This window comes from Cydia pomonella, chromosome 13, assembly GCF_033807575.1.
Source record: "Cydia pomonella isolate Wapato2018A chromosome 13, ilCydPomo1, whole genome shotgun sequence".
Lineage (NCBI taxonomy): Eukaryota > Metazoa > Arthropoda > Insecta > Lepidoptera > Tortricidae > Cydia > Cydia pomonella.
The window spans coordinates 21,809,249-21,833,323 of record NC_084715.1 but is presented as its reverse complement, the minus strand read 5'-3'; the positions used below and the strand labels follow the sequence as shown (position 1 = coordinate 21,833,323).

General features: G+C 39.0%; 2 protein-coding genes across 17 annotated transcripts; both read left to right on the top strand.

Annotated features, from left to right (window-relative positions):
• Positions 1-3,565: 3,565 nt before the first annotated feature.
• LOC133524521 (uncharacterized) lies at positions 3,566-9,482 on the top strand. Of its 15 annotated transcripts, none has more exons than XR_009800398.1 (4): positions 3,566-4,360; positions 4,969-5,088; positions 8,548-8,618; positions 9,057-9,482. XR_009800398.1 is itself a non-coding variant. In XM_061860601.1 (3 exons), the coding sequence occupies exons 1-2, from the start codon at positions 4,699-4,701 to the stop codon at positions 8,590-8,592; spliced, it is 2,214 nt and encodes a 737-aa protein (XP_061716585.1). In that variant the 5' UTR covers positions 4,488-4,698; the 3' UTR covers positions 8,593-8,601; positions 9,057-9,482. The 15 variants fall into 15 exon arrangements, 4 of the variants coding, with proteins under 4 accessions (XP_061716588.1, XP_061716585.1, XP_061716586.1 ...); XR_009800395.1 differs by having other exon boundaries at positions 3,574-4,360; positions 6,704-8,618; XR_009800393.1 differs by having other exon boundaries at positions 3,574-4,360; positions 6,701-8,618.
• A 4,187-nt stretch (positions 9,483-13,669) lies between these two features.
• LOC133524520 (ecdysone oxidase-like) lies at positions 13,670-19,255 on the top strand. 2 transcript variants are annotated; one of them, XM_061860599.1, is made up of 4 exons: positions 13,670-13,957; positions 14,485-14,618; positions 15,788-15,918; positions 17,352-19,255. In XM_061860599.1, exons 2-4 carry the CDS (start codon positions 14,492-14,494, stop codon positions 18,963-18,965), a joined length of 1,872 nt encoding a protein of 623 aa, XP_061716583.1. In that variant the 5' UTR covers positions 13,670-13,957; positions 14,485-14,491; the 3' UTR covers positions 18,966-19,255. The 2 variants fall into 2 exon arrangements, with proteins under 2 accessions (XP_061716583.1, XP_061716584.1); XM_061860600.1 differs by having other exon boundaries at positions 13,670-14,618.
• The last annotated feature ends 4,820 nt before the right edge of the window (positions 19,256-24,075 follow it).

Sequence of the window (24,075 nt, the reverse complement as noted above, 5' to 3'; positions counted from 1 at the left end):
AACACGGTGTATAATGGATACTTAATACATTATTTTTCTAGTAGTAAAATTTAATATATAAAGAAATTAACGTTGTTGGGGCATTTTTTTCGTTTAATACATTCGAAATAAACTTGTTCTCTAAATGTAAAATCGTATAAAATGGTGTTATTTAATCTAAGAGGCCGATTCGAAGTTATATTGCGATATCAAAATGATGTCATATTGTTATCATTTCATTTATTTATTACATTCCATATACAGATGTTATCTTAAATTAAATTGGCACAACATAAACGTAGTAATTTAATCTAATTAATCCGAAAATAATTTAAAATACATTACAATCATTTGTTTTGCAGTTATCGCCCGCGCCAATACGTACGATCAAGTACACGCGAAATGAAGTCGCGAATGATGATAAAATGTTAATCAATAATGTTGGTAATTTCTAATTAGCTTGCTGAAGGAAACATTTTTACTTAAATCTTTTTTATTGTAATAAGGCTATTCATTATTCCATTAAAACAGCAGCCAAATATTAGTTGTTTTTTTTAAATATATATATTTTATCGCTCCCTTTTACATCTTGCGTAAACAGTATCTTGAATTGTTTGACCAGAAGAAATTAAAACAAATATTTGAGAAAGTAATCTGGATATTAAATCAAGAGAAACAGTTCATTGGACGTAAAAATAAAATAAGTACCTAATTTGCTCTAAAACAAAAGATTTATTTAAATTGCTGATAATATACCTACTTATATTATTAATTTTGAATTTATTTGAAATAGAGATAATTTGAGACAATAGATTATTTGATTAAGGAACTTGAACTTATCAAACAATGTCACCTTTTCATATAATATTTCATTGCTATAGACAGTACAAACTTATACCTGATACGAGTATTATACTGGGCGGCCCCATAAAACGAGCAAATAATTAAATATAATTTTGTACTCCTCAAACGATAAAACTTTTGTTTAATAATTTAAAAAAATATAGAGTAAACCTCCTCTTTTTCATACAAATGAATTATTATCTTCAATGTACGCTATCATCATTGTAATTATGGACGTTGCTTGTCACGCTTTAATATATCATATCATTTACTCCATTTAAGTCATGTTCATTTGTACATTTTTGTCTTATATGGTCAAGACATGGTATAACAACATTTGCAATACATTGCGTCTTAGAAGACCTGTAAAGTGTACTAAAAATCAAAACACATTTCCATCCTCACCACGTAGATGGTTGGCAGTCCTCAACTGTTCTCTAGAAATTTCCTGCCTCGCACAGCTAAGCTGTGGAATGAACTGTCGCCTGCGGTATTTCCGGACCGATACGACCTTCAAACCTTCAAGAGCGTACTCCCATCTTAAATGCCGGCAACGCACTTGCAACCCCTCTGGTGTTGCAGGTGTCCATGGGCGGCGGTAATCGCTTACCACCAGGTGATCCGTCTGCTCGTTTGCCTCCTGTATCATAAAAAATACACAATTCATTTTTAAAAAACCTTTTGACACTTTAATGAAATGTAAGGGGTACACCGAGCGGATGTTGCCCTTGCCCGTGTCATAGGACGCACGGAGAGGCAGCACCCACCACGGTGTAAGAACTATTTGAGAGTTGATGGAATCTAAAATTAACTGGGCTATTGAGTGAAAGCGATGGACTAAATACTGGGCTATGGGATAAAAAACAAATACCTGCCTAATAGAACGGTATTCAATTTTATTTCCGGCAGACGGTGACTCGCCGCCACAAGATGGGCCCCCACAAAAACCGACATCTAGGATGACTCAAGGGCAACACAGGTGTGGGTGGCTCAGGGGTATCGAGAGGTGTACGCCGCTTTCTACCCAGTGGCTGCGAGCAGCCACTGTGCCAACTCGCGTCTTTTATAATTTTTCACTTCCACCCCTGGAGCTTATACTTAGCTCTAACGACTCCACTCTGGCCGGCCGGTTCAGGCAAGCCAGAGGCAGAGAATCCTGTCCCACCCATCCGCCTTGCGGGTAACAGAACTCCCCAGGAGCACTCGGGTACGTGAGGTCGCTACTCCCCAACAGCTCGCCACAAGCTGCCCTACGTTGACTGATTGCACTGGTAAAACCAGCAGGCGATGGGGTCGTCACATCCCTACGCCTATTATTATTATTATTTATTAATCAGGCAGGCAGTTGAAACAACTGATAGTTGCCTGTATCCGAGTGATCTTCACTTAAAATGTATTCTTTGGTATAAACTTTATAACCAAATACCCAAATTACGGCCCGATTCTAAGAATGATTAAGACACGTTTACGATCTTGAAAAGATCTTTAAAAGATTGTTAACTAAACGACATGTCAAAACTGACGTTTTATTTCGATTCTGCTGTGATCCCAATAAGATCTATCTACGATATTTCTAACGTCAAATCAAAGTGACATTGATTGCCCGAATCGAGCTGCTTCAATCAATTATACGACATACAAACGATATCTAAATGAGAACTTATCTAAACCAGAACTTATCGTTCTCGTGTTTCATTCTTCGAATAGGGCCGTAAGTCGGTATATACTATTTAGAGTGCTGAAAGGGGCATATAAATTTGAAATATAGCTGTATTTTGTAACCCGCCGCTGGAATAAGTACTAAAAATTTTAAGAAATATATTTTGACAAGTTCATAATTGATTGAATTCATTGCATGGGAGATTTTGCTTTAGGTTTACGGTTTTGATCTTATTTTCGCACGACCTAGATCCTAGATAGAAGATCGCTCGCGTAAGCGATCGCTGGTGTAAGCAAAATGAAGTGCGCAAGATGTCTGCCAATCACCAAGGATATTGCCAAGGTCTTATCCAAACCAACCAATAGAGGGAAAACGGGGAAGGGGAAGAAGGAGGATGAACTGGCTCGACAACATCAAAAAATGGACAAACATCAAGGACGCGGCCACGCTAACAAGACTGGCCAAGCATAGAAAAGACTTTGCAAAGATGGCTACCGACGCCCGCAAGAAGAAAACCGGTTCAAAATCATAACACATTGTTAAATACGAATCGACCTCCAGGTGACCCTGCGCGCGTATCCAAAATGCCAATTGTTTACGCTACGTAGTGAAGAAAACGCAACTGTTACTGTCGCACTAATATTGAAGCGTGACTGAGAGAGATGACTAGGCTACGCTACGGAGCGTTAACGATTGGCACATCGGCTAAGTACCCTGATATGGTAAGAAAGTGTTAAGACCTATCTTAACAAGTTTAGGTATTAGAATACCTAAATACCTACTTACCTAATCTAGATAGATTAAGTCTCTCTATCGTCGGTAGGTGGCACCACCTATGAAATGTACCTAATTAAGGTGACATCTACCGAAACCTTGTGTACTTGCTATCTAAGCTTAGCCATATCAATGTATGCAATAGTTCATAAACAATCCATAGTGTGGCGCTGTACGCGACTATATAAGCTTCTACATGTGTGTAGATTAAATCACTTTTTCTCAACTAGCCTTCTGTTAACATTAAATATAAATATTGTAATTCTCTGCTTTGGTATTCAGTCTCCATCACCTCCAACGCTGAACATATGGTGACCCCTAGTTTAAATCGCGGTTAATCTTAGTATTCACAAGCGAATCGCTAGTAAATTTAGTATAATTTGCAAGCCGGTACGTCGAGGAATCGCCGCGTTTCCTGATTTAGGCCGGGAGAGCAACGTTACCACGTAGGCAGCGACCGCGTGGGGCTCCGCCGACCTGAAGAAGCTAAAGAGGGGACTAGGAGGCGACCACACCACTCGATCGAGCGGCCTGAGCCAACGCGAAAGGCGCCGACCGAGCCACCAAAGCGGAACCACGTGCGTGGCACGCGGCCCGCAGCAGGGAACGACGACCGCAACTACCAAAGGGACCACGTGGGTGGTACCACATCCAAGGCAGAAGGAGTGCCCAAGCGAGGGCAATCACCAAGTAACACCACGCGCACGAGCTTCAATCGAGAAGGCAAGTGAGCTGGCAATTCCTAACCTATTTACCTAATCTCCCTACCAAATTTAATTGTAATCGTTTAATCTCCCTACCAATTGTAAATTGTAATCGTTTTCTTAATCATGAGTAATGACACAGAAAAATCCAAAATAACTCTAGGGGAGTTAGAAATTAAACAGTTAAAATGTAAACGAGGTGTCTATAAGCGAAAATTAACTATATTTAAGAAATTCATAGAAAATATCGACACAAGCGCATTGACGGCCGAAATAATTTTAGACGTAAGCTTAAGACTAGATCAATTACCAAAGTTATACCATGATTTCTCTGAGACACAGGACCGGATCGAGACACTGTGCAGCGAGGAAGGTGACATCGAGGCCCAAGAGGCCGAACGTGAGTCTTTCGAGGACACATTTTACCGACTTAGCGCTAAGGGCAAGCTGCTGGCGAAAGTAAATACCGAATCACCACCAATTGACCATAGTCCGCAAGCCCCGCAGCAGCAAACCCTCGGTGAGTCGATAAAATATCCCGAAATTAGCCTCCCTAGCTTTGATGGAGACCTAACGCAGTGGCTGCAGTTTCGAGACACATTTGATGCTCTAGTCAATCAAACTAGTTTGGCACCGATCGTAAAATATAAATACCTACGCAGTTGTTTACGAGACGGTGCACTCGAGGTAATTAGTTCGCTCGATTTCTCCGAGGAAGGGTACACGCTCGCATGGCAGATGCTTTGTGAACGTTATAACAATCCTAAACGTTTAGTTTCCAACCACATGCGAGCCTTGTTCGACGTGGAACCGGTACCGTCAACTCCTTCGGGTCTTAGAGGTCTGTGCGATAATATTTCCAAACATTTGAGATCTTTGCGTTCATTAAATGTACCTACCGAAAATTGGGATCTCGCAATTATTCACTTACTAGTTAAAAAGTTAGACAGCCGATTGCAATCAAAGTGGGAGAATAGTGTTGATTTGAGAAAATTGCCTTCGTTGCAGGATTTCAAAAACTTTCTAAAGAACCGAGCTGACCGGCTGGAAGCGACCAGCCCAGCAGTACCATCGGACGCACCCAGCACTTCCAAGAAGGCCATGGTAACCACGTCCGAACCTATTAAGGTAACCTCAAAACAGTTTAAATCCAACCAGTGCCCGTATTGTTCGAGTACACATTATATTAATCAGTGTCCAAAGTTTATTGCATTAAACGTTATCGCGCGAATCCGAGCCGTGAATAAATTACGATTATGCTTTAATTGTTTGTCCGGAACGCATGTCTTAACAAACTGCAGGGCCAGTACATGTCGAGTATGTAAGGGCAAGCATCATACGTTACTACACAAACCAAATACCAACACTCATGTAGGTAGTAACCCCATACCAACGCGATTACCAATATCAACATTAATCGACGAACAACCGAGTTCTAGTCAAATCGAGACTACCCTGTCGAATAACACTATAATCGAAAAACAAATAAACAATGCGCGAAATAGATCAGTTTTCCTCACAACAGCCCAAGTGCTCGTTAGGGATAAGCATAACAATGTGCATAAACTAAAAGCATTTTTAGACAATGGCTCCCAAGAAAATTTCATTACCCAAAATGCGGCAAAAAGGTTAAAATTAAATAAGGAACAAAATGCCTTAAACGTCATAGGTTTCAATGAAAAAGTGTCTAGCGTCGTAGAATCGTGTGACGTAACATTCCATTCCTTAGACGGTAACTTTACAACGAATTTGTTCTGTTTTATTACGCCTACAATTTGTACTACCAATATCGAAATACCAAACGTGCAACGTTGGCACATTCCGTCGCGTTATAAGTTAGCTGATGACGAGTTTAACTTAGCTCAAGATGTAGATTTGCTTATCGGTGGGGAGATATTCTTCGATTTACTACTTACCGGTAAATATTCGCTCGGGCCCGGATTACCGGTTCTGAGGCGCTCGCGACTGGGATGGTTAGTCACGGGTCCCGTACATAAAAAATCCGAGTCTGCTATTCAATGTAAAATTACAGTTGAAACGCAATTAAAAAAGTTTTGGGAAATAGAGGAGGGTTCCGCACCAAATTTACCTTATGATGAAAAACAATGTGAGGATATATTTCTGAAAACTCACACTCACAACTCTGAAGGTAATTTTGAAATTGAACTTCCATTAAAGCAACCACCTACCAAACTAGGTCGATCTAGGCACATAGCATATCGGAGGTTCAAAACTTTAGAAACCAAGTTCGAGCGGAACCCCGAATTTAAAGATAAATATGTGAATTTCATGCGCGAGTTCGAACAAGCTGGCCATATGATTAAATTACAAGATAATTATGATGGCCCATGTAATTTTCTACCCCACCAAGCGATTTTTCGCGACTCCCCCTCTACCCCTATTCGCATTGTTTTTGACTGCTCATGCCGCACCGATAACGGCGTTTCTTTGAATGATATCCAGTACAAAGGCTCAATAAAACAGGACGAACTCATAAATATACTTCTACGGTTCCGAAAGTACCAATATGTTATTAATGCCGACATACAAAAAATGTACAGATGTATTTATGTGAAACCAAATCAACAATACCTACAATGCATATTTTGGCGGGAAAATACTCACCAACGACTCCAAATTTATATGCTGACCACATTAAGTTTCGGCTTAAAGTCAGCACCACATATAGCAACCAGATGTTTGTTACAATTGTCAAACGAGAACCAACACACGTTTCCAGCAGCTGCAGAGGCCATAGCGAACCAGTTCTACATGGACGATTTTATCGCCGGCGGCGACGACGAGAATCAGGTAGCTGAAACTGCAACACAGGTGAACGAGATCCTGCAGGGCGCCAACTTCACGCTGCGGAAATGGAAGTCCAACTCCGAAGCTGTCATAAATCGGGTGAGCGGAACACACACACACCAAAACACATCTGCAATCGAATTTGGAGATAAAACACATAAGGTTCTAGGCTTAGCGTGGTCTAGTGACACAGATGAGCTTATGTATACTATTAAAGAAAACCAAATTTCACACCCAATCACCAAAAGAAAGGTACTAGGGGTAATTTCGTCCATTTTCGACCCCCTAGGCTTGACGGGACCAGTAATTGTAGTAGCCAAAATATTTATCCAAAAATTATTTAAGGCTCAATTAGATTGGGATACCGAATTAACACAAGACTTGATTCAAGAATGGAACACATTCTATCGAGACTTGTTTTTATTAAACCAATTGAAAATTTCGAGATGTACAATCATACCTAATTATGTAACGATACAAATTCATGGGTTCTGTGATAGTAGTATTAAAGCTTATGGCGCTGCCATTTATATACGGTCGAGCGATAGGGTAGGAAACATTCAAGTTCACCTACTTTACTCAAAATCCAAAATTGCCCCAATTACGTCCCAGACTATTCCAAATTTGGAACTTTGTTCAAGTCTACTACTCGCGACACATGTAGACAAAGTAAAACGAGCGTTAAAATGTGACATTTCCAGAATCAACCTGTGGTCAGATTCAAAAATAACATTATGTTGGATTAAAAATAGTAACCTTAAATTAACTTGTTTTGTTAGTAACAGAGTCACAAAAATATTGTCACTTACAAACAAGCACGACTGGTCCTGGGTCCGCTCGGAGGATAACCCCGCCGACCTTTTGTCCCGAGGAGTAGCACCAGGCAAGCTGGAAAACAACCAGTTATGGTGGTCCGGGCCGGCGTGGTTAACTCAAAGTTCGGACACATGGCCGACCCAGGATTCTGAGTCACTGGATCATGCACCCGAAGCCAAGAGCGACGTTGATGTAACACTCACCTTGGCTATTAACACAAAATCTAACGATACGATACAATATCTTTTCCACAGGTGGTCAAGCGATAAAACACTTATTCATGTATTAGCATACATACTTCGATTTATATATAACACAAAAAATAAAACACGCACAATTAATCCAAATAGAAAGTTAACAGGACCATTGTCCGTAGACGAGTTAAAAAAATCGGATCACACATTAATTAGACATGCACAAATGCAATCATTCCCACACGAATATAAATTGTTGCAAAACAACAAACCGGTTCTTAACAAATCAAAAATATTATCTTTACACCCATTCATGAAGGACGGACTCATTCGCGTAGGCGGACGAATCGCTCTTTCACATTATGCATATGAAAAAAAAAACACCCTTTAATATTAAGTCACGAACACACGCTTACCAAACTACTGATGGCAAACGCACACATACGTACTTTGCACGCTGGCCCTCAGTTATTACTCTCAACTATTCGCGAGCGCATCTGGCCAACAAAGGGTAGAATGTTAGCCTCGAAAATTGTAAATAAATGCGTTCCGTGTTTTAGAGCAAATCCAAAGACTACTAACCCTATAATGGGAAACTTACCCCCCTCGAGGGTAAACCCGTCTCCCCCATTTGCTATCACTGGTATAGATTATGGAGGACCTTATAACATTAGAGATAGGACAGGACGTGGTTACAAGGTCTATAAGTGCTATATAGCAGTATTTATTTGTTTTGCAACAAAGGCAATTCATCTCGAATTAATTACAGGGCTCGAGTCGGCTAATTTCCTGGCGGCGCTGCGACGTTTCATAGCCAGGAGAGGTAAACCGAAGGAGTTGGTGAGTGACAATTCAACAACATTTCACGGGGCTAGTAACGAGCTGAAAGATTTACAAAAATACCTACAGGACAGCTCGAGCGAACTAGTATCTCATTGCGCAGACGAGGGCATAAAATGGAGTTTCATTCCTGTCTATACACCTCATATGGGGTCCCTATGGGAATCTAGTATAAAACTTACCAAATACCATTTAAAAAGAGTGTTAGGATTATCTTTGTTAACTTATGAACAATTTGTAACTATCCTACATCAGGTAGAATCAATTGTAAATTCAAGGCCATTGTGTCCCTTACCTAGTTCAAATCCTGACTATCCTGTCCTCACGCCAGCTCACTTTTTAATTGGAAAAGCACCAAATTCACTTCCTGACGAAGACTATAACCATGTACCAAAAAACCGATTAACTCACTATCAACTTTTGCAACAAATCACCCAGGACTTCTGGCGGCGCTGGTCACGTGACTACATCGGAACGCTGCAGGAACGCACGAAATGGAGGAGCGCGCGCGGCCCAAGCCTCGCAGCCGGCACCGTCGTCCTGGTACGAGAGGAACGCCTGCCCCCCTGCCGGTGGAGGCTGGGCAAGATCGTCGCGACGCAGCCGGGGCGGGATGGCGTCACCAGGGTAGCCATCATCCGAACCACCAGAGGAGACATCCAACGCGCGTTCAATAACATTTGTCCATTACCTACTTCGGGTCAAGTTATATAAATAGTAAATACCTACCAACCTAATGTAACATTCAAACAATTATAATTAAGTACCTAATAAGTATGATTAAGTACCTTAAATACCTTACTTACCTAATACCTATGTATAGAATTAGAATACCTACTCCCTATTTAAAATAAAAAACATGTCCTATTGTTGTTTCATTTATAAGAATGGGCACAGCTCTAATTTTAATGTAAAATGAATGAATGAATAATGTTAAAAGAATGTAGACGTGTGGCGTGCTATTAAAAATAACGATAAGCAAAAAAACTCACTTGTTTATCTCATTTTCTACTATACCTATTAAATGTATACAAAATATATATAAAAAATGGCGATTACACACATTTCGGAGAATAGTCGTTAATAACTGATAAACGTTGCAAAGAATTTTATCATATTTAGGTATGTATGCCCGATATTTATTATAACTCAGTTTCCTTAAACATTATTCCTACAGCCGTATTCATAAAAAGTTAGGGCATAGATCAACAGCTACTGATAACCGGATGTCAAAAAAACATGATTCATAAACGTAACGTAAACGTAAAGCAAAAGCTTGGAAAGTTACGGAGCCCCGGACCCTTCTTTATCTCTTTATTATCGCTAAAACACAAGATGGCGGTTGCAAAACAGCTGATTTTGACACAGGCATGAAGATAAAATCATGCAAACGTCAAACATGATAATGTATATTTTGTTTAAAAACCTTAAATTTTATTGAAAAAGCACTTTAATATTTGTAATTACGTAGACTCAGGAGATCAGTTTTCTAACCAGATTGAATTACCTATGATATTTGACCGAAGCATTAGCGAAGGTCTCCTTTTGACTCGGGCAATTTGCTTTTGTGTGTTCGGATGTTCTCCTCTGCAGGTCGAAATTCTCAAACGATTCTAGTGAAATTTTGTGAGCAGGTTCGGTAGTTAGATATAATTTTTCTGTCGTTTCTTTTTTTGGAAAATGTTAAAAATGGCGGAATTAGGCATAAAGGACTTAAGTGCCATTAAGGTTTATGGCACTTAAGACCCTTGTGTGTACGCTGTCATAATGACTTAACGAAGTAAGTATTTTTATGAATCTTATAGCGAGGTCTACAGCTTAGAATCACTAATAGTTTATACAAGGTGTAACAAAAATAGGGGGGATCAGTTAAATATTCGGTACCTATAGTATTCTGACTAGGAAAAAGTTAAGGAAAAATAAATTTAAAGGGAAAAAATTTTGGCCTTTATATGGAGTTGGCTTGACAACCGGCCATAAAGAAAAAAAAAATTGGGCGTGGAGTCCCTCGGCACGGAAGAAGTGAAACTTCGTAATGTGGAGATGAAAATAATGCTCTAGGGGTAATTCAGTCAACAGGGAAGCCGTCTTTATGGCACAGAAGAAATGTGTGAAAGCGATTCGGGGGCTTCACCTCACAGATAGCTGTGTGCCACATTTCAAAGACCTGAACATACTTACATTCCCTTGCCTCTACATTTTTAAAATTGCGATGTATATCAAAACAAACCCAACACTATTCAGGACGGTCTCTGAGGTATTTGCTAGAAACTCCAGGTACCCTCAGAATCTCTTTCCTGTTTCCGGAAATACTGCCCTAATGCGTAAAAGTGTGTTCTGCTTAGCTAGTAAGATTTATAACAAATTGCCTGTCCATTTTAGAATGTTACCCCTAAATCAGTTTAAGCATAAACTATTGACATTTTTAATTAAAAATTGTTTTTACACTATTTCTGAATTTTTGCTGTATAATTTTAATGCTTATGATTTGACATGACTTTCAATATTAATAATAACTAGGTATTTATGTAGATTTCGCATGTTAGTATGTAAGGAAATTATTCAAGTTTTTGTACGCCATCAGGCAGGGTATAGTGATACACATATTTATTTACCACCACTGTAATCAGTTTGAAATACCTATACTCACGAATAAAAACACTTTGAACTCTAAAATAAGAGGTAAGTGATATGAAGTTCACCGGGTCATCTAGTAATGAATATTATAAATTAAAATTGAATAACAAGTACGTATTTCAGCTAATTTCACGACGCTCACACTGTTTACTTCGCTGCATAGCAAGAATACCACGCGCATATGCTTGGGATCTACTGACTCACTCTATTTCTCTCTCCTACTTTCTACATTTGTGTATCTTTTTTTCTCTCTCCCTCTTGCGTTGGAATATTGGACGCTACTCGTTGCTAACGCTCGCGCTGGCCTGTAACAGGTAGGTATACTACGCGCATGCGTTCGAGTGCCACGCATTCACTCTCGCTCTGTCTCTTTCTAATCCCCCTCCATGATGGAACCTTGTTGGAAGTCGCATAAGCAGTTTCACTTCAAAAAATATTTTAGATTATCATTTATAAAATAGATTTAATAATACATATATTTAAATATATATATTCTAAAATTCCTAAATAATAGAAAATATAACGTGAAAAAATACAAAAAGTCAGGATCCATCGAGATTTGAACTCGGATCGCTGGATTCAGAGTCCAGAGTGCTAACCATTACACCATGGAACCGGCAGAGCTAATCGACGAATTTACTCATCACAAACTCTTACTACTTTATGTTATCAATTATAGCGTTAAACGTTTAACGCAACCTTGTTGGAAGTCGCATAAGAAGTTTCACCTTAAACTTCAAAAATTACGTAAAAAAAAATTCTTCAATTTTTCCTGATCAGAACACGATACCGAATATGCCCTTAAACGGACCCCACTATGTTTGTTACACCTTGTATTATTCGTTTTCGAATGTCATTTAATTTACACGGTGCCTCAAAAATATTGACGCCGTTGACAATTGTTAACCATCCGGGTAAATATAGTTTTGAAGTCTGTTTGGCAGCAACTAATGGTTTTGTTGGTTGGTGGTTGGTTGGCACCGACTTCAAAAACGAAGTAATTAACTTTCTTATTATTAGGTATTAATTATTTTTTGGCAGAAATTTGCTTTACGACGGGAAGGGACTGGACAAGGACAGGAGGTGGGGTATATAATAGTTATTATTGTCCCAAGGGAGGAAAAGTAGAACATTGCGTGCGGCGTGTAAAATTGGCAAACACGCGGGATGGAATTTACTGCGATTCCTCCCGTGGTGCGCATACTATTTTTCTACTCTTAAAGTTGACGCTTTCCGCCGGGAGGGAAGAAAAAAATATTTTGTACTTTTCAGCAGGTTGTTCATATAAAAAAATGTTTTTTTATATCATCTTTTTAGGGTTCCGTAGCCAAATGGCAAAAAACGGAACCCTTATAGATTCGTCATGTCCGTCTGTCTGTCCGATTCTGTCACAGCCACTTTTTTCCGAAACTATAAGAGCTGTACTGTTTAAACTTGGTAAGTAGATGTATTCTATGAACCGCATTAGGATGTTTACACAAAAATAGAAAAAAAACAATAAATTTTGGGGGTTCCCCATACTTAGAACTGAAACTCAAAAAAATCTTTTTTCATCAAACCCATACGTGTGGGGTATCTATATGGGATAGGTCTTCAAAAATGATATTGAGGTTTCTTATATCATTTTTTTCTAAAATGAATAGTTTGCGCGAGAGACACTTCCAAAGTGGTAAAATGTGTGTCCCCCCCCCCCCGTATCTTCTAAAATAACAGAATGAAAAATCTAAAAAAAATATATGATATACATTGCCATGTAAACTTCCACCGAAAATTGGTTTGAACGAGATCTAGTAAGTAGTTTTTTTTAATACGTCATGAAATTAAAAAAAAAATTTATTCATCAAACATATACGTGTAAGGTATCTATGGATAGGTCTTCAAAAATGATATTTAGGTTCCTAATATCATTTTTTTCTAAACTGAATAGTTTGCGCGAGAGACACTTCCAAAGTGGTAAAATGTGTGTCCAAAATGGTAAAATGTTGAACAAGATCTAGTAAGAAGATTTTTTTTTAATACGTCTTAAATTGTACGGAACCCTTCATGCGCGAGTCCGACTCGCACTTGGCCGCTTTTTTTGATAGTTTTAATAACCATTAGTAATAGATAATTTTATTAGATATTTTGTATAATATGTATATTGGTATTATTTTTCTTTCAGATGAATTACATTGACATTTAAATATTAGTCGCCGTTGCAGCCGAGTTTTGGTGTAATGCGGATAGAATTTGGTATGGTTTACATCTTTGATTTAGTGAAGTACTAACAAAACCATTTATTTCGGACCAAGATCCATATAAAAAACACAAAACAACAAACAATTAAAATATTTTAATATAAATTTATTACATTAAATTAATATATATATAAATTAATTTAAAAAAAATACTAAGCGACTAGACTTTAGAACCTCAGCCGTCGCCGAAGCTGCCAAATCTAAAACCGAGGCGTTCTTGTTATTATAGAAACACGATGTCTAATAAAACTGGTGAGCGCAAATTGTCTTGTGTTCATCCAGTAAGTGATCTGGGAGCTCAAATGACCTATGACCTGGCGTCCGGAGGTATAAAAATGGCGCTGCTAAATCTGCCTTATCACTTAATATTTGGCGTCCACTTGGACCATCTAGTTAGTTAATTATAAGAATATTATACTCCTATTTTTGTACACTTCATCGCATTTCAAGAGCAAAATACACAAGGTACGTAACACAAATAATATGTATTTTTCTATGAAAGTAATTATGTACTACATCGTCACTTAGTAGCCAGAGAACAAGCTATGCTTAGCTCAAAACCGTAGCAATCGGTGTAATATTTTCCCCGTAATATTTAAACTGACTTATATTTTGAATTAATAAAAAGGAGATTTTCCAAAAAAAAAACAAGAGTATATTTTTGCTCCCTTTTGCCTGAATTCAATTTATTTTCTTGTATTGTATGATATTTTTCATAGTTAGTCCCATTGTTATTTCAGCAAAATCTGATGATGAATCCTGAAGAAATCTAGGGAACATTTCAAATATGGGAACACTATACAGATTTGCTTTCTTTTTTATAGCAGTTACCTAAATAGTGCATTTGCTATCGAAAAACACCATTTGCTGAAGTTAAACTACTGATAAGACCACAAAATGATCGCAAACTGTTTTTGTAAAGTCTGTAATGTTTTTTTTAAATAACTAGTTTAAGGATTATTATTTTATTTAAGCGTACTGTCAATTTTCAGCCGCACAATGCCGCAGCAGCTGGCATGGCTCGTACTCTTCATGTTGTTTGGTGGGTCACGGCTGGAAGAAGTCACCGATGGTTCGAAACGATCATACTGCACCGTCGATTCTCACAAAAACACTTATCTTCAAGGTAAATCAAACTGTTTATTTACGTTGAAATACAATAAAACGCTGCCAAAGAAAGGAGCTTAGTGCCAGGAAATTATAGGGGGACAAAAAGTATGGTGTGCCGAGCGAAACATTCGCCGGAAGATCGGGATGATATGGTCAATGCGCGGGTTTTAACGTTTTACCTCAATAACTCTGAAATTATACTTCTGTTTAAAATTTTGCTTTTAGAACCCTCGGTTATGTCAATAGCTGATGTTATGTATATTGCTATGGTATGTGGGGTAATGTCAGAGACAGGAATTTTCGTAGCACTTTTGAACTTCCGTTATACATATATCGATACAATATAGAACACATACAAAGTATATGTTTAAGTTTATGATTTCATTATATTATATTAATTAGTATTTAATTTGTAAATAGTAGGTAGTTATATCTTATTCTCAAGTACAAAGCCTGTACCTAACAAAAGTCTCATTTTGACCCAGTGGTTGACTGGTAGAGAATGCCTTAAGGCATTAAGTCCACCATTTGTACTTAATATTTTATTTGCAATAAAGTATAAATAAAAAAATAAAAAAAACACATGTATTAAAAAAAAAAGACGTAAAAATCAAGCTGTGACAATATAAAAAATGCCATGAAAATTCCGGTATCTGGCAAACGATACTCCAGATAAATGACAAGTCGACATATTTTTGTGCAAATATACATTTTCAGTTTCAGATTTTAGTAAAAATCGAAGTAGTACAGTCACGTCTGAAAATATCAATACGAAAAGTGTGCCAAAAATATGTATACACTACCTTAATATATGGGCAATAAAATCGTGTATACATATTTTTGGCACTTTTTTCGCATCTATATTTTACTCTCCTGTACCTAAAAAGTATGGAAATCCAAAATGATTAATTTATATTGATGCAGGTAAATACTAACTAGTGCCGTCATACTTCAGGTTTCACGCAAATGAGGAAAACCTACTACTGTTTCAGGTCAGAAAACTGCGACTCGTGAGCACCATGTAGCTCTTTTAGTCACCTAAAAAATAAAAACAGATTGCTGTAATCTACCATTTAAGTCAATATTTGTAGTTCTTCGAGATTCCTGATACTGACAGTTATTGAGATTAGCTCCTTTTTTCAAAAAATGATTTTTTTGTTGAAGAAGTATTTGTTTTCATTACAGACAATTCCACATTCGACTACATAGTGGTGGGTGCAGGCGGCGGCGGTGTGCCAGCAGCGGCACGGCTCGCGCTCGCCGGCGCTGATGTACTGCTCATTGACGCCGGAGGTGACCCCAGCCTCTTTACCAAGGTCAGATGCCATTTTCAAAAAATTCCACATTCGACTAAGTACATAGTGGTGGGTGCGGGCGACGCGAGTTTCACTCGGCGGCGTCGATGTGCCCTAGCCTCGTTAGCAAGGTCAGATGCCTGTAGAGGCGAAACGTTTTCAGACAATTCCACATTCGTCTGCATAGTACAAATCTCTTTACCATGCTCTAATTTTCTTAAACGCTCTCTTAACAACAATTATTTTAAAGTATAATTTAAAAAAAAACAAAAGTCATTTATTTTCAGGCAACACAGGCCCTAACAAGCAACCTAGGCAAACTAACAAACATACAATAATTTATAATCTTAAATCTAACAATCGTTTTGACGACACAACAATTTTTTGCTGGGGTAACTTTGATAGTAGTAGTAAAACACTTTATTGTACAGAAAGAAACATAAAACAGGACAGAAGATACATAATTTGTACAAAGGCGAACTTATCCCTTTCAGTGATCTCTTCCAGTTAACCTCTGGTTATAGGATTCGGAAGATTCCCACGGAAACGCCATATTTTTAGCCTAGTTGGTACTCTTAGTGATAGGGACCCTGCCTACAAAACAAAATGTAAACTGGCTTAGAACCTTGGTAAGAGTGTCGCAGTCAAATTGTACACACGGCGACTTTTACAAACGGCGTTTCGCTTTTCTAATACCTTATGACATCAACTGCACCGCTTGCAATTTACCGCGGCATTTTGATCGAATTAGTTCTTTTACCACACCTGTTCATCAAAACTATATTATAACTAAAAAAAAAAACGCGAGGGTGTCCATGAAATCTTGAGTTCGTTAGACTTATAAGAGTCGCGTGGGGTTTCATGGGACGCTTTCGGATCTGGGTGGGTTCAGGGCTGCGGAAGAGCAGCCCTTCCGCCCTAGCGTGACAAATCACGATCACTACACTCGGCTTCGCAGCTTCGGCTTGCTGGTTGCCTTAGGCGACCAGCCTCAGCCACTCGCCTCGCTCATTCCCGCACTCAGTCACAGCGGGCGAGGGCTGCTCTCCCTCCGCACTTCCGATTTCGAAATTGTTCTCTAGGGGCAGGACAGACAAGACCACGTAGATAGTGGGATGCTTTGATTTGTTTTTAAGATTTTGGTGGCCGTGAAGATGGTGGATTGGTCTAAAAGTTTGTATAAATTGATAAAACAGCAAACCATAGTCACCCTCAGACAATCATGACGTTTACGTGTAATATTGAGCGCACTAACAATTTGCCTTCGTCAATTTGCATAGTGCTTCATGTTTGTAAAATGACGACGCCGTTTATCAAAGGCGGATTCTTACAATTTGATTGCATCACGACAAACTGAGCTTACTCTGTGGGATTTCAATCAATTCAATCAATTTGTGTGAAATGACCCTGTAATATTTACTTAATACCACCAACAATTTTGAATTTCTTTACAGATTCCTGGAATGGCCGTTATGTTGTTGGGATCCGAGAAAGATTGGGCGTACCCGACCATTTCTAATAATGTTTCATGCCTATCGTCGCAGCAGCAACAATGCCGCTTCAGTCGCGGGAAGTGCCTCGGCGGCTCTACAAGTATCAATTATATGATGTACACGCGAGGCAACCGGCGCGACTACGATGATCTTGGCATCAAAGGCTGGTCCTGGCAAGACCTCAAACCATACTTCCTCAAGTACGAAGGCTTGCAAGACTTGGATAAGCTACCAGCAACTTCTATTCCCTATCACAACACCAATGGAACTATGAAAATAGAATTCTTCGGCGACTCCGAAAACTCTTGGCATTCAAGAATAGTACAAGGTTTTCAAGCTCTTAATGTTTCTTTTAATCCCGATGTTAACGCTGAGTCAGAAATCGGGGTGACGCAAGTTATTGGGTACGTGTACGAAGGCGAGCGAATGAGCACGGCTCGCGGATACTTAGCTCGCAACGACGTCAAGAGAGTACTGAAGGTCGCGAAGGACACACAGTGCACCGGTGTCATCTTTGACGACATGAATAACGCGATAGGAATCAAGGTTATAACAAAAAAAGGGTCAACAAACAGGATTCTTCGACTCTACGCAAAGAAGGAAGTAATTCTATCGGCGGGGACCATCGGGACTGCGCAAATACTAATGCTTTCCGGCATAGGACCGGCGGCTCATTTAAATAGTCTAGGTATTCCTGTACGTGCCGATCTACCCGTAGGCGATAACATCAGCGATCATGTGCTACCTCTGATATACATACCGGTTCCTCAGGGACACGATGCGCCAAGAATAAATCCTTTCAGCGCTTACAGCAATTCTCTAGATTTATTAAAGTGGTGTAAATCGCGCACGGGGACGTTAGCGTCCAACGGAGTTACTGACATCACTGCAATGCTCAACTCTCACTGCTATGACTTTGCCCAGCGCAAGCTGATCTACAACAGCTCCGACTGCGAGCTCCCCTCACTACAAATGGTCCATTCGTTTATAGAGTACAATCAGATTCCAGGCAAAGAGAACCTCGTTCAAAGAACGACAGGTTTAAATATGGACATTATCCAACAGCTTAGCGCCACAAACAAGAACCAGGCCATAATTGTGGCCACACCCGTCGTGCTAAGACCATATTCTCGCGGAACTATCCGTCTGGCTAGTACTGATCCTTTAAAACATCCTGCTATTTTTCCGAATTACCTGTCGGACAAGCGGGACGTCGAAGAGATGCTGCGCAGTATTACAATCCTGGAGCATCTGGTAGAAACGCCGGAGTACGCGGCGCGCAACGCGTCTATCCTGCACTTGAGACTGCCAGGCTGTCTGGAGTACTCGGAAGACCGTGAGGGGTACTGGACTTGTTATATTCGGCACTTGACGTACTCTGTATTCCACGCGGTGGGCAGCGCGCCGCTGGGGGCAGTGCTGGATGAGGAACTGCGCGTGCGTGGGGTGGCGCGCCTGCGCGTGGCCGACCTCAGCGTGCTTCCGGAACTGCCTCGCGGCAATACTGCCGCCGTCGCTATAGCCATCGGTGAGCGCGTCGCCGATTTCATATTGAAGGGAGTCAAGGAACAATGATTTCTTACCGCGCAACATGCACTCATCTAACATATTCATAACACCCGAGTGCGGCTCAGTCACAGCATACGACGCTTAATTTTACAGGTAAAAAAATAGACGAGGAAACAAATTGTCTACTTATTTTTTTCTTTTTTCCTCATTTGCCTAAGTATAAGGGCTCCATTCGTTACGAAGTATCACTGTTCTGATAAGTATTCTTGTTGTTTATTATATTGAATAAAACCACTAGTTCGGAGGGGTTCTATTAATTATCTGTTAAAACTAATAAAATTGTAACAGGCCATTAACGGAGCATTTTCATTCTTAATAAGTGCATTGAGAAGCTTTATAATATTACGAGTAATATGAGGTTAGATGGGGTATAAGAAACACTTGTGGGGAATCTTCATACTATTTCTCATACCCCACATGACCTTGTATTGAAACTGTACGGAGCAAAGTGTTAAACAGGGTCTGGCAGCAAACGCCATGTTAGTTTAATAGTTAGAAACACGCTAACTATTAAAGTAACATGGCGTGTTGAGTCGAGTGTGTTTGATCAAGCGTTAAATCGTCACACGGTGTTTTGATTACAAATATGACTATGTTATCTAACTTAAGAGGGGGGGGGGGACGGCGTAACGTAGGGAAATTAGAAGAAAAAAAGGACAAAGCGCGCCGCGCAAACTTGTGACGTAAGATATTGCCGTCACGTGGTTTTTAACCTTTGAGTAATTTAAAGTTCTCTAAAAATATTCTTCTGTTCAAAATTTTGCTCCTTAGATCCCTCGGCTATCACTAGCTATTTCTAGATTTACTATATCTTTAGTGATCAAACTAAGAAACGACACGAATGAAGATTCTACCTTCTAGGTATATTATGTACATACCTACGATTGGAATAATGTATACGTAAGTAGACAGTTTGCAGACAATGCATCTCTGCTAATATGCCCAGCTTGTCGTGAACATAATAATAATATATTGATACAGAACAATAACAATATAGCCTAGAGACAGCAGTCAGGCGGTCGACTGCCCGAGGCAAAGGCTCAATATCCGGCTGACCCGCCATGTTCGTCCATCTTTGTTTTATATTAGTTTCAGAGTATGCCGCTCTAACCAGAATCATACAGAAATAAGTAGGCCTAGCAGGCTCACTACTAGTGATGTGCCGTTACCGTAAATTACGAGAACAAAGAGAATTTTGGGGTAATTTACGCGGTAACGTTCTCCGAACGTCTTTTTTTACAAAATGCATTTTTATGTAGGTAACTACAGGTACTATCTATACAGAAATTTTCAAAAAAATCTGACAACGGGAACTAGTTTATTACCAAAATTACCGTAAATTACCACCGTAAATTACCGGGTAAAATTTCTACCAGAAAATTTAAATTTTTTCGATGATATAATTAGGTTTTTGTGGTAATACCTAACTATTACTAACTTTTTATAAGTTTTAGTGAGATATGAAATTTAGATTTTTTTTTTGTTTTATATGATTTTTTTTTCCTTAATATTTAATTATTTACAATGAATTATTATTGTCTTATACAATCTGATGATCTTTTTGTGAATTCATGTCATTTAGAAACATTGTGACATTGTTAAATATCATGTAATTTTCAATGAGAACTAATGCGCGAATCGAGGCGCGAAGCCGCGAACGCGAGTGTGGAGGGCCCTCGCGTCGATTTCGTAGATTGTTCACGCCTTCGCGGCTTATTCCCCGTTTTTTGTCGGTATTTGGCCCGCGTCAAATGAGACGCGAAGCGCGAACTTGCAAGACTCCACACTCGCTTATTAGAAACACACTCACACAAAGCACATTCGCGCCGCGATTCGCTTGGTGATATTCAGTTTGAATCAGTGCCTTGCCGCAAACTAAATCCGATCAGCTGACGCTTCGGCGCCATCTTGCCGCGAACCAAACTGCGAAATCGCCGTGAAGTTGTGCGAGTGTGGAGTCTACGTCAACGTCGCGGTATGTTCGCTCCGCGAAGTCTCGTCGCGATTCACGCGCATAGTCTAGAGGGGGCTTAGCTATCTATCTATCTATCATTATTCGTTTGATCTGAAACTTCACACATACTTATATTATGTAAGTTGGGTACTGCAATACTATTATACCATCGAGCTAATCTTTTGATAGACATCGGAGTTGTTTTTAGGAAGTAACCTCATTTTGTTTGGAACGCATTGTATCGATAAGTAATAGGTTGACTGTTGAAAGAAAAGTACAGTCGGTGATAAAAGCTTGTATCAAAAATGAAATTTTAACGAAAAAAAAATTATTATTCAGGTACCTATGTAACCCCTTGTACCTTAGAATTCTAGACAATTTTCTATTATATTCTATGCTGCACCTTTGTGCTTAGCTTATTAATTGCATCTCACCCATTTCATACGCATTCAAGTCATCATGGGTAATTCCACGAGACTGTAACGTCAGTTACCAATTATTTCGTGTGTTCTCACATTAATTAAGCAAATTTAAGTGTCTGTATGTCTCATTAGTATTAAGGTCTGGCGTAGCCCTATAGGTAGATATCTGGATACTTTAATTTGCTTAAAAAGAACACACGAAAGAATTGGTAACTGACGTTACAGTCTCGTGGGATTACCCTTATAGGTACCTAACACGTTGTTTGTTGAAACCCACGCTTCTTATACAGACACGGCACACCCACATTTTAGATTAGTTTAACTGGACATGGTCAACATTTGATTCAGGAAAGTAATTTATTCGCTAGCTCAGCTTATTAAAACTCGAAACAAAACTCATTTGGAATGGATTCTCTGCAAGCTGAATACCTGGATCCCGGTTCATATTTAATTTTTTGTTACGGTGTGCAAGGCTAAATAGAACTCCATTTATTTTGAGGTTTTCCCGAGGGTCCACAGTATGGGACTCTTCAAAAAAGTAGTGTACAGGTTTTTAAAAGATCGGGAACGCGCATGTAACACATCTGGAGTTGCAGGCGTCCATAGGCTGCGGTGACTGCTTACCATCAGGCGGGCCGTATGCTTGTTTGCCACCGTCGTGGTATATATTTTTTTTTTTTTGAGGCCCAAAAATATTCAAACAATTATTCGATTCACGACTTAAGTCCTTCAAATTAAGATTAATAAATTAAAAAAATATATATATTTATTTCAGATCAAAGATCTATATTATGTTAGTACTTATACTCTAGACTTAATAACTATGTTAGTTTGAGCAAACACACAAAATAAAAACAAAAAACTTCCTATTTGGCCCTTCCAATGGCGACTTCGACCCAGTATTTTGTCATAGGGCAGTCTAGGCTTTCCGACAATATCCTGAGGAGGCTATTGCCACCGCAACGCACTCGCCTAAGGAGTGATCCAACACGCTCCACCACTCCACCATCCATATTCTAATAATAATAAAAAACACTTATTACAAATACATTTCATCCATATTTTACATAATAAATAATTAAACTAATTCTCCAAGCAGTATTCAGATTTTAAAATCTAAACATGATTTGGTATAGATATGATAACGACCTTGTGTTTAATGAAAATAAACGCACGCGATCGTATCGTATCTGATGAAGTTAAATTTAAATCTGAAATTCTGAATAGCGCTCCTAGGCAGTGAGCTTGGAAATTTTCATCTTGCCGTAAAGTTACGTGCGAAATTTTCCATTTTATTTAAAATAATACTAGAACCTGGTGCAGTTTTCATTCAGGAAATATCTACCGATACTAGATTTACCTTAATAATCTTAGCAATAATATGTAGATCTCATACATATAATATAGCATTAAACGGCCCACAAATGCCCCTTACGGCCCGATTCGAAGAATGATTAAGACACGTTTAAGATCTTGGAAAAATCTTTAAAAGATCGATAACTTCTTTCTGGTGTTTGAAAAGCCGTATGATCAGCAAGGGTCATTGCAAGTATGGACCAAATGCAACTACTAAGAAATGGAGTAAATAATGAAAATCTTCGCATTCGTATTTATTTCCATGCCGTTATTGACGTGTTTTACCGGTCAGGTAACGGAGTGATTTGGGTCAAGCGGCCGTCGATGGCGACCCAATTTGTGAGTGCTCGGACACTTCTGCCGGCAAAACATTTTAGTGAGCGACAGACAACGTATCTATTAACTAATATACAATCCGTAGCAGATTTTTATTGTTTAATAAAGTTGATTTCAAACGCCTCGCCCGTTTAAATTCGACACGATATAATTTTATGTCACTTAAATTAGAGAGAGCTAAACAAAAATACGCATTTGTCTCTAGGTACCCAAACAATAAGAATAAGAATAAGAGCACACCGCGTTTTTTTAACGTGCCATCGGCGTGCGTTTGTACCTATCTTTAAAAGATCGATAACTAAACGACATGTCGAATTTGACGTTTATTTCGATTCCACTGTGATCCCAATAAGATCTATCTACGATATTTCTAACGTCAAAGTGATATTGGTTGCCCGAAACGAGCTGCTTCTGACAATTATTCGAGATACAAACGATATCTAAATGAAAACTTATCTAAACCAGAACTTATCGTTATCGTATCTCATTCTTCGAATCGAGCCGTTTGCCACAGCCAGTGACAATTGCCTTTTTTAGAGTTTACTAACCTAACCCTTATTGTTTCGCGATGTCCGTCGGTCCGTCCGCGGCCTTGCTCCGTGATCATAGTTTTTATATCACAGTTTTTTTTGTGTAATTCGACATTTAGAGACTGCATATATCTCTAATAAAGTATCGAATATTTAATTGATTCCACATTTGTAATTTTATTTTCATATTTTTATTGTTTGTAAAAATTAGTCATGTAAAAGTACCCTATTTGCTGAATAAATGTTTGATGTGGATAATTGATTGTTAGTAATACAAAACTTCAATTTAGCAAGGATACATAAATTATGCATGGCAACAGAACAGTAAAAAAAAAATAAAAAAAATAAATATGTAAAATATTTTTTTTTATAAAAAAACGCTTTAACCCGTGGGGTATCGTTGGGTAGGTCTTTCAAAACGAATAAGAGTCGTCGGATTACGCGTCTTCCTCCTCAGCCTCCATCCTGCACTGTAGCGGACCCCCCTCCGAGCCTACCACAAGGCTACACGGGCACCA